Source organism: Aplysia californica, unplaced genomic scaffold (genome assembly GCF_000002075.1).
Source record: "Aplysia californica isolate F4 #8 unplaced genomic scaffold, AplCal3.0 scaffold00145, whole genome shotgun sequence".
NCBI classification, from domain to species: domain Eukaryota; kingdom Metazoa; phylum Mollusca; class Gastropoda; order Aplysiida; family Aplysiidae; genus Aplysia; species Aplysia californica.
This window is the reverse complement of record NW_004797415.1, coordinates 1,246,002-1,256,589: the sequence shown is the minus strand read 5'-3', so window position 1 is coordinate 1,256,589 and position 10,588 is coordinate 1,246,002. Positions and strand designations below refer to the sequence as shown.

The 10,588-nt window shown below is 41.7% G+C and overlaps 1 protein-coding gene across 1 annotated transcript in view; it reads right to left on the bottom strand.

Moving 5' to 3' along the window:
• Positions 1-1,474: 1,474 nt before the first annotated feature.
• LOC101859098 (DNA excision repair protein ERCC-8) overlaps positions 1,475-10,588 on the bottom strand; it is a 15,257-nt gene continuing 6,143 nt past the window's right edge. Inside the window, exons 2-6 of the mRNA XM_005097062.3 lie at positions 7,629-7,843; positions 6,508-6,754; positions 4,063-4,283; positions 3,424-3,521; positions 1,475-2,818 (exon numbers count right to left, since the gene is read on the bottom strand). Of these exons, the coding sequence (XP_005097119.1) occupies positions 2,256-2,818; positions 3,424-3,521; positions 4,063-4,283; positions 6,508-6,754; positions 7,629-7,810 (1,311 nt within the window). The 5' untranslated portion in view covers positions 7,811-7,843 and the 3' untranslated portion in view covers positions 1,475-2,255. The remainder of the gene's footprint in view (positions 2,819-3,423; positions 3,522-4,062; positions 4,284-6,507; positions 6,755-7,628; positions 7,844-10,588) is intronic.

The following is a 10,588-nucleotide window of genomic DNA, read 5'->3' as shown; positions in this document are numbered from 1 at the left end:
GACCACTGGCATTCACCCCAGAAATCCAGCAGTCATTTCAGATGATAGTTACTTGCCAGCCACTGCTTTGTCAAGACCCTTAGACGAACCTCCCCCTGCAAATGAGTCTGGTCCTTCAACATTCAACAACACCCAGGTTACATCATACAGAGAAGAGCCTCCTGTACATTCTTCAGATTCAGAACTGAATATATCCAAGTTGTTATTAAACCTCAACCAAGCAGGTCAAGCGACGTTGTCCAAGATCCCTCTTCCCTTGAGCCTCTAGGGCCTTCAACTTCTAGCTCAACAATGAGCATTCTGCAAGATGAAAATGACCATGACTTATTGGCTCAAGCCATGGACATCTGTGGCATAGGCCAAGGATGTTGACGAGATTCCTGAAGATCTTGAACTTTCACCCATGACTGAATTACCGTCTCAGGACTGGAATTTCACTGTGAACTCAGTTTTTGCAACCTCAACACCATAACCTCGAACAAATGCACCGAAACGCAAAATGTTGTCGTCACACAGACTTTTGTCAGGCGCTGAAGTAATGGAAGAGAAAAGACAAAAGCAGAGAGAGAAGGAGCTTGCTGAAGAAAAGGATTAGAGAACAAAAGAATGAGGAAAAGATGAAAGCCAAACAACAGGGGAAAGGTGGAAAAGTCAAAAGAACCAAGCCCAAGGATACATGAGTTTTATTTAAAGAAATCGTAATTTGTCACAGTTTTTAATAAACATTTTCGCCTTACTTGACTTATATTCATGGTTGGTCCTATTGCACGCATTCATCAAAAACACAGACAGACAGACACCAGCACACACAAAAACATAGACACACAGAGAGAGAGAGAGAGAGAGAGAGAGAGAGAGAGAGAGAGAGAGAGAGAGACAGAGAGAGAGACAAAGAGAGAGACAGAGAGAAAGAGAGAGAGAGAGAGTGAGAGCATTACGCCTCTCTGACATGCATGGATTCCACTCAGATTCGAATCAATTTCCTGTTCGGATTTGAAACGAACGCAGTCAGCACCATGTTCAGATTTGAAACGAGCGTATTCGGAATCGGATCGATGCAGGATTGGTGTTTTAAAAGATAGCTGCAGTTCAGGCTTTACCCAGAACTCTAATGCATTGTAACCAGTAAAAAGCGATCCCGGAGATGGCGTTTTACGTCACATTGTTAAATATAGAAAAGGTATCACGCACACTGAAGACTCCCGTTCGTTTGAATCCACAAGGAGCAGGAAGTGTTCGGAATTGGAATAGCTTACCCTAAATACAATTTTTTCAATCCTGTGAAATTTGCCGAAAATGCTGTACATGGTTAGCATTGCACACTATCCATACATGGCATATTTCAAGAACTGTTTCAAAATATGTAAATGAACATAACTGCAATGATTCATTGCAAGTGCAACACAGAAGAGGTGTTAATGGTAATTCCGATGAGGAATATACATGATCAAAGTGTTTTAACTAAGCAATTTCTATTCAAAGTAAATTTTTTATTTTTTAAATGTGCATGTTTCTACGACCCCACTGACACAATTTTGGGGTATTTAGAAGGTGAGCTTCAACCATACCTGTCAGGACTAAACTGGTCTGAGAAGGATAACTACCTACGCAAAAAGATTGAGGTACCTGATCAAAATTCTCCCCATTTGGGAATCAAGCTCAAGTCTTCTGTGTGCCACAGCGAGGCTCCTTGCCTCACAAACTTTATCATAGACTTTATAGTGATGATAAAGAGTATAAAAACCTTTTTAGTGTACATGTAAGTGAAATCAAAACCTTTCCTCTCTCTTGTCTCACAGAGGAGATTAAAAGAGCAAACTGATCAAATGAAAATGTTGCCGGGTCAAGGAATTAGCAAAATGACTGCAGATCAAGTTATCTATTGACATTATTCTTACTCATTGAGAGATTCCACTTAATCAGAGCTCTACAGGACCTGGTGCAACTTCATCTGCAAAGTTTCAAAAGACAAACATAAAAAAACAAACAAGGAAGAAACACATGTTTAACAAAAATTAGACTGTTCAATCACTGACCTGCAGGACGGATTACATCCACACTGTTGTGGTCTATGCACAACTGCTGAGACACAGGAACCTCAGTATGGCATGTTCACACAAAAGAAAATGAACCAGCAGATATAATATAGGTCATGTCTCTCTCTCTCTCTCTCTCTCGCTTGCTCTTTCTCTTTCTGGCACTCTCTCTCTCTCTCTCTGGCACTCCCCCCCCCCTTCAAAATGGTTATCCCTGTGTCATCTCCCAGAACTGTTATTTCCCTCTTCTTCCTCTTCCTCCTCATCATCACTCCATGTATCCAGTGTTTGAAGAACAGCCTCAGAGACTGGAGTTTCTTGCACTTCTTCGTTGACCGAATGACTGGTCCGAAGTGACTTCTGCACCAAATGTCGCTGTTCGCTCACATGTTCCCCGTAGTCTCTGTCTCCCCTGATGGTCCAGGCCAGAATCTTATGGTCATTCCCACCACTGAGGAGCTGGCATCCCTGCTCATGATACACACAGCAGTTCACACTGTTGTAGTGGCCATACAAATGTCTGGCTTTCCCGACGGTGTCTATGTTAAACGTCGTAATACTGGAGCCTGTTGGCACAAATGCAAAATTTTCTGAGCCTGCGCTTGTCACACAAAACTTCACCGATCGCTTTTTGATGTGGCTAATCGGAGGGTACCTAGCCGGAAGCTTTTTGCCTGTGTATGTGTCCCACACAAAAAGTTTCTGGTCCGTGCCAACTGTTGCTAGCGTGTGGCCGTTTGCTATGTAATGTAAGCCGTTTACAGAGCCATCATGTGTGGTATCTGTGAAGCAAACAGAAAATAAAACAATAGAGAAAATGAGGAACAAACAATCTCATAAAGAGACACAGGTGAAAATCGTAGCTTTTTTTAAGTCTTCAAATCTGACTTGCTTTGGCATAAAATTGGTTTTTCCAAAATCAACATTACTCTTGGAGATCCCGATCAGCTTATTTGTTGTCCTATACACCTTACATTTGTCAACTTTTTCTCAAAATAGAGGATAAAAAGCCCAACCGATAGATGGGCAGATTGACAGAGCCTAAGGGTTACCTATAGTGCTCCCCAAAAAGTAACAATTAATGTGACCCATCAAAATAAGGAGACTAATAACATAACCAGTGTCCCATAAGACGCATCATTGCATGAAGGAGACGTACAGGAAGACCTTCAACCAGGTACGGTAGCTCTTTGCTTCCTTCCAAGAACACTGCGTCTTGGCTCAAAGATCAAAGTCAGGAGAAGAAATGAAATACTGGTTGACAAAGATGTCTGTTTTTATTTAGACTGCAAAACTTACACATGCGCAACGAACCCCGAGCCATTCTTACCAAATGACTAAAATGGCTCAAAGCTGCCATAGAGAATGAAACATGGAAGACAATTACCTCTTGAGTATCCCGAACGCTTTTTACCGTGGTTCTGCAACTTCATAAGAAATCCTTTGGCAGTGCGAACATCCCACAGAATGGCAAAGTTATCAATCCTGTGAAAAACAAGTGTGGGGATCTATTTCAACCAGTGTCCACAGGAAGGAAACTCAAGAACAAGGAACTAAACCAAAAACCTTTCAAACATAAAAACAACATTTTCATGACTTAGTAAAGACTCATCAAAGGACATATTCTGCCTTTGAATGACGATCTATTATTTATACTATACAAGTCTCAGCACTCTTTATCCTGTTTATGATTAGAAGTCCTCTTTCAAGGCAAATGGGGGGTCCAACTCTGTGATTTACCTGGTTAACTTTTAGTTTTAGTAAGATTTTTACGGTGCTCGCAACTGCATAAGGTCAGCTTAGGAGATGACTTTTTTTGTTTTGTTTCTTATTCAACAGTTACTTTATTCCTTGCTTTATACTCTGAGTTTATCTTTGTATTTACTATAATTATGACTTTGTAAAGACAATTTCATTCAGCTATATGTGCACCATGGGTTAATTTTCCCTGACCAATTTTGGATCTAAATAAAATATCCCTTATTTACCTACCTGATTGGTTCATTTAACAGAATCTCCCACTCACCCGCCAGTGGCCAGCTGAAACTCATCGCGGTTGGACCAGCACACTGCCCGTACAGCACCTTCCTTGTGTCCACGCAGTGAGTGAGTGGCCGAACCTGCCCGAGGGTCAACAAGCTTGACCACTGAACTGTCCGTCCCCACGGCAACCAGGTTGTGCTTAGAGGCTATCTGTGACATCTGGTGACAATGGACCACCCCGTTGAAAGAGTACTCTTCTGCAGGCTGAGGACCAAAAATGTAATTGGGTGCAAATTTTGTGACACATTTGCTTTTTCTTTAAAACTTGGCACAGTGAGCCTGATTGACTTTTCAAGTCATCATTTTCTGCACCTGTGTTTTCACATTACAATGTAAGAAGATATCTTACCGTAACAAGTGAGAGTGCAAAGAGCACTGGGAATAAAGAGGTCTCTCAAGTTTTTATTTCAAATAAACTTCAACATTCAAACAGCAGGGCCACAGTTATGACTTTTGATGACCGAGCTCCAAGGCATAGCCACTGAATAAGTCACTGGGCAACTGATATTTCAGCTTTTTTTTTTTTGGTAAGTGTTTTACAGCACTCGCAACTGCATACGGTCACATGAGCGTGCGGGACACACCAAACATTTTCAGTTGGTAGGAAATTTTGAATTTTGTCCGGGTGGTGCCCGAAGCCTACTCTTATTGATTTTAGACCACCAAGAGATCTTTAACATGCGCAACTTGAACACGGGCCCTCCGTGACTTTTTCGCCCTTGTCCGAGAAGGCTAGGTGTAGATCTTTCCTTCTAGAAGATCAGAGATGTGGCTGAAAGAAAGCAGTAAGAAGGAGCCAAGGAGAAGCAGTACAAAGGCTGCAGAAGAGTCAGGAGCCCAGATGAGGTGGCAAAGGAGGTGAGGGGGTGGGGGCAGAAAGTGGAGACGAAAGCTGACGACAGAACATTGCAGGAGACCAGGAAAGGAGGTGAAAGGAGACTTAGAGAAGAAAATTTTTAGGTCGCTACTTGGATTCGAACACGGGACCTTTGAATGAGAGGCAAACACCTTAACCTCTAGGCCATGAGAGCCCCCATTTCAGACTTTGACACACAGTGCAGTCTACTTAAACCGAATATGGTCAATCCGAAAACAGCTATAAACCGAAAGAATATAAAATCCCAGAATATTTCTCTTCTGTTTGAGAAATCTCTCTGAACCGAAACCCCAGCTTAACTCACTCACTGCCATGCCCGAACCCTGCAGGGTGATCTGTGTAGGCCGATAACTGCCAAACCCGAAACCCATCTGGTAGGTCTTTACTACTATTTTTCAAACATTCTGCGACATTTTTTGGGCTTGGCAGTCGAAAGTATATGACATAAGCCAGTTTGGTTTCCATTCCCCATTGTTGCAATAACTTCCTTTGAATATGTTACATAAAAATCGGACTTTTACGAACCCACCAGAAACACACTAAAAACTACTAACGCTCAGTTACGATGGCGATGGCGTCTGAACAAAGTTGGAACGTTTGAATTGATGGACCCATTCGTCAATAAAGGGTCAGATTTAGATCTTTTTGCAGATGATAGCGATGAAGAACCATCATACAGAGTTGATAATGAGTATAGAAAAGGAAATAGGAGAGGTGCGGACGCAAGTGAAGATGAGAATTGTTATCTAGACCTAGGCCTAGATCTAGAATCAGGTGTTCCCCATGCTCAGACCAATGATCCAACGCTTCCAGGTCCCAGTTCAGGCCCATCAGGCAAACGTCAAAGAACACACAACGTAGACTCAGACCCAAATGATAGGACTACGGCTGACATAGACCCTCCTAGGCCTACACACCAAACTTCAAATGGTGGCACCCCTCCCCCAGTGGCCATGCCCCATCCCACAACCACACACCCTGATGTTGATGCTCAGGATGGCTGATGGCTTGCCTGACTTTCCAGTTATATACAATTTGTCAGACATATTTTCATAGTGACTCTTGTACATTTGTCAGTTGATACAACATCTATTTCTTGCAGAGACAAAGATATAAAGGCATACATATCCACTGAATGGACCACGCCCGTAACTGTTATATATAAAAGGTTTTTTTCACGATTTTGTCACATATTCACAAACTCAAATTTCACACAGTAAAGGTATCACAAATTTTTGTGTGGATTTGTTGAGTATGTTTCAATGTCAGTGTTTGTGGAAAAGTTCAATGCTGTACACAAAAGAATAAGCTCACAGTGAAGTTTTCAAAATGGTCCCGAAAGCCTGACATTCCTCAGTTACCCAGCCGAGAAATGCCTGGCAGTGAGGTAACTGAAAAAAATCTGGCGGTCCGCTGATTTCAGCTTAGGTGGACTCCACTGTTAATTAGTTATATTAGCTGATGGATAGAGTGAGAGACAAAGAGGGAGGCAAAGACACAAGGGTGAGGAAAGTGAAGGCGGTTGTTGGTACAAGTGGAAGGATAAATCACCTTCAATCTATTAGCATCCCAGACTTTGAGAGTTCTGTCCGTTCCACTGGAGGTGAAGATTCCAGTGTCAAGCGGGAACCACTGGACAGTCTCGATGCTGGCGCGATGAGCACTGCGGTTGCCAGAGGATACAGAGCATACCAGTTTGTATGTCTTCGCATCCAGCACACCATTCACATGCGGCTCGTCTGTCACTTTTTCAAGGTCATGAATGGCGATGGAGCCATCAGCACTTCCTGACAACAAACTGGACACAATGAACAGCAAATGAAGTCAAAACACCATAAACATTGATCCGTTAATGATTAAAAACATAAAACTCTTGTACAGGGTCTTTTTCCAGTTAAGTTTAGTTTTAGTAAGCTTTGTGCAACACAATAAAGTCATATAAGTGCCGAAGTTTAGAGGTGTAGTGCCAAACACAAAAAGAGGGAGGAGAGATAAGGACATTAGATGTTTGATTTGGAAGAAGGAGCAACCACACCAGAGAACCTGCCAACTACGCACTTTTTCTGGTTCAGACTCAGAGGATAAATTTCAAAGAACCAGAACAAAAACAATTAAGAGTAAACTACCCACCAGACACTCCGTCTGACCACCCTCTTACTTGAACAGACCAGTCTGATTTTAAATACATCAGTAAACCTAATAAAGGACATGATCAACAAGTTGAACCAGCTGCCATTGATCAAATTGATTAAAATTATAATAAAAAGCATGGAAAGAAAGGGGCAAGATGAGTAAAACAACACAAACGTAAACTGCTTCCTTTAAATTGAAATCAGTTGTGAAACAGTCTTACAGATTAATACTAGTAGTACACTCCACAAAGAGAAGAGAGTTTTAAAAATCACCCAAAACCAGTTCAACGTTGAAGAGCCAGGCTTCACTTCTAATTATTTTGATACTACACAATCTATTACTTGCTCCACTTTTAATTACTTTGATACTATACAACCTACTATTCAAGGAATATTTTTTTTGTTACTCCCAGCAAGTTTAACCTCTAATAATCTTCACCGGTTAGCGTTAGATTAATTTTTCCAATGTAGAGGCACTGTTAACACATCACTTTACTCAACTGTCAAAGTATGTCATGCTGTAAAACTTGATGTTCTTACTATCTGTGCTCTGTCACGTCAATATCCAGATCATTGACCGCACTGCTGTGAACAGGTTGTACATCCTTCAGTCGACTCAACTCTACCCTCTCTGTGTAGTATGAGAAGATTTTGTGCTGGAACAGCAAAGGACTCACAAGTCCAGCACTCTGCCCGGCAAGGTACTTCGGGAGACTGATCATCTCAAACAGGGAACGTCACATTTCAATTTTAATCTGTGAATATAAAGATTGCCAAAACTCAGAAGGTTATCTAACACTTCTAGTAATTAAAATCATAAGTTTCAAAGGAAGTGGCAAATTTTTGCCTGGTTTGCCGAAATAGTTTTTGTAACAAAAGCGCCCCTTGCCACTATTTCCAATACAGTGGTCGACACAAAAGTCAACCCTAAGATCCTGCTCTGATCCACTCTGAAGGTCTACATTCAAAATAGGGTACTCCTTTTTGATAGGTTTGCGGCAGAGTGTGTGTTGATGAAAATAGGAGGTCCTTATTTTAACCCTTTGAGCCCTGACCTCCTGAGGCTGCCGTGCCCCTCTGCATGAGCTCATGAGTGATATATTATTAACATTCATGGGTATTCTTTAACTTTCCCTCCCATCACACACTTACCTACTAGTTGTCCATTTTTTATTATGTATTAATACGCTGAACACGAATATTGACTTCATTTCCGTCGCAAATTAATAGTTTTTGAAATATTGAATGGTTTTTAATCGCACTAGGTCATACTAAGCCTAATTGCGTAGTAATTTCCGCGCTCTGAACCACTCAGGCGGGTTTCAGGCATGCCCCCCTGAAGTAAAAATAAATCTGGGGGGTTCCTGTTCTGACCCATAATTTGATGTTTTGCAGTTAGGTTTGGCATTTTCTTGAAAATAATAGATTTGCAACAGTTTCAGTGGCTGCATGTGTGATCTGCAGCAAAAAATACTGCAGTTTGACCCCCAAAGCAGTGCATCTGTGTGGGAGTGAAAGTAAAAATTTACAACATTCGTAATCGTCATAATCATAATCATGATCCCCCTCAGGGTAGTCCTTGTCATTAAAAAGTAACGTTGTTCCTGCATCTGATCTGGACATTGGGGATTGCCTTGTTAGTGAGACAACTTCCTGGGCCTTCGGCATATAATAATATTGTGGTACGGTGGCCAGTTCCTTTCCATGCAGCTTTTACTCCCCCAATTCGAAGTCAGGTACTGCTGGGTGGGCAGGAGGGGGGCAAAAAAAATATGTCTGAATCGAAGCTCGAACCCAGACTTTCTGCTTCGAAGATGCCGCCACCACAACCTTGTCATTACCAGCATCTAATTCGGAAAGATTTTCAAAATAACCAATAACGTCTTGTGTAGTAACTGATGTTTTCCGTACGCGCTTTGTCTCAGACAAGACAGGTCGGGGATGGGGTCTCGCTCACCGCTGGGCATTCGGGCAGTATCATGAGCCACAGGTGTACCGGTAGCAAGGGCTTAAAGGGTTAATGCTTTGAGTTAGGTGTATGCTGTACTGTAAATCCCCATTTATTCCATTATTTCAAGTTTAAAGCGGATTTCGATGTGAGGACCCACGGCACACAGGTTTCCCACTTTTTTTCAGGATTTTGAACTTTTTCAAAGGGTTATGACAGTCTAGGCGCACTTAGTAGTGCTGTGCCATTTTGAGGAAACAAAAATTAATCGAAGCCTCCAAGCATGAGCTCACAATTCATGATATTCGAATACCTACGTCGAATGTTTTTGTCTTGTATATAATAGGTCCAGACCTAACTTCCGCTATTCAACATTCCTTAACTATTCCCATCGCTGTCGCATGGTTTTTCTTAAATATGATAAGCCCATCCCTAACTTCCGCTATTCACATCATCGTTGAATGTTTTTTTTCTTCAATACGCTACGCCCAGATCAAACTTCTGCTATTCGAAGAGCCATCGAATAGTTTTTCTTTATATTATACGATAAGCCCAGACCTAACTTCTGCTATTCGAAGCATGGTCGACTTGTTTTCTTCTATATATGATCAGTCCATTACTTTTGCAGCGCCAGTCACTGTGCGCATGCGTGCTGCCTCGGTGCAAACAGTGCAGTGTGATGACATGACGTCACCGTTCATAGTGCTTCGAATTTTGAATAGCCTTGGGGAAGGGGAGCTTATTGCAACAGTTAACTTCATGAGAATAAAAAAAAATATTTGTTTTGCTTCATGAGTCAACTGCCCTTGCTTGAGCTATGGTGTAACGAGTGAATATAAGGGATATTCTCAAGAGGGATATTTTATATATCTCTTGATGGCTCCACTAATCACTCTGTCTCGTAACCATCAAATAAGGAGTATTTCTATATTTAAAATCTAAATGATTTCAGATATATAATGTGCTCCAAACTTACTACATTTGAGAAAAATGAGATGAAAATCCATTGTCTGTTTTGAAAAAAAAAAATCACACGGCATTCGAATTGCTCTCCCACGCTTCGAATAGCTGAATTCAGGTTTGAAATACACATGCATTTCAGTAAGGCACCTTCTGGTTTCATCTCAAATACAAATACTTTAGGTGTATTGCAAACTTAATTTTTTTTTTAGATCTACATCAGTACTTTTGCTTTTTGTCAGTCCAGCCATCATTATAAAGTACAATTAGCCATGCCGTCTAGCCTTCATTAAGTACGGCTTGCCTGCCTGGATCGATAACAACAACTAGGACAGCTAACCTGGCAGTCTAGCCGTCATAAAGTACGGCTAGCCTTTTCCTTTTAAAATGAAATGTAACCATACCATGCACTACCTGAAGCCCCCCCCCATGTTTTTTTTTTAGGTCAAGCCCCCCCCTGAAACCCCCGGCCTCTTTGAACATTAGCAGACCACCTCTGGTAACCTAAGTTCCTAGGGCGTGCAGGATGATGATAGGGTGTTAGAACACTTAACAGAAGGGGAGGAGGGGGGAGGGGGTGTAGATGAGCTTT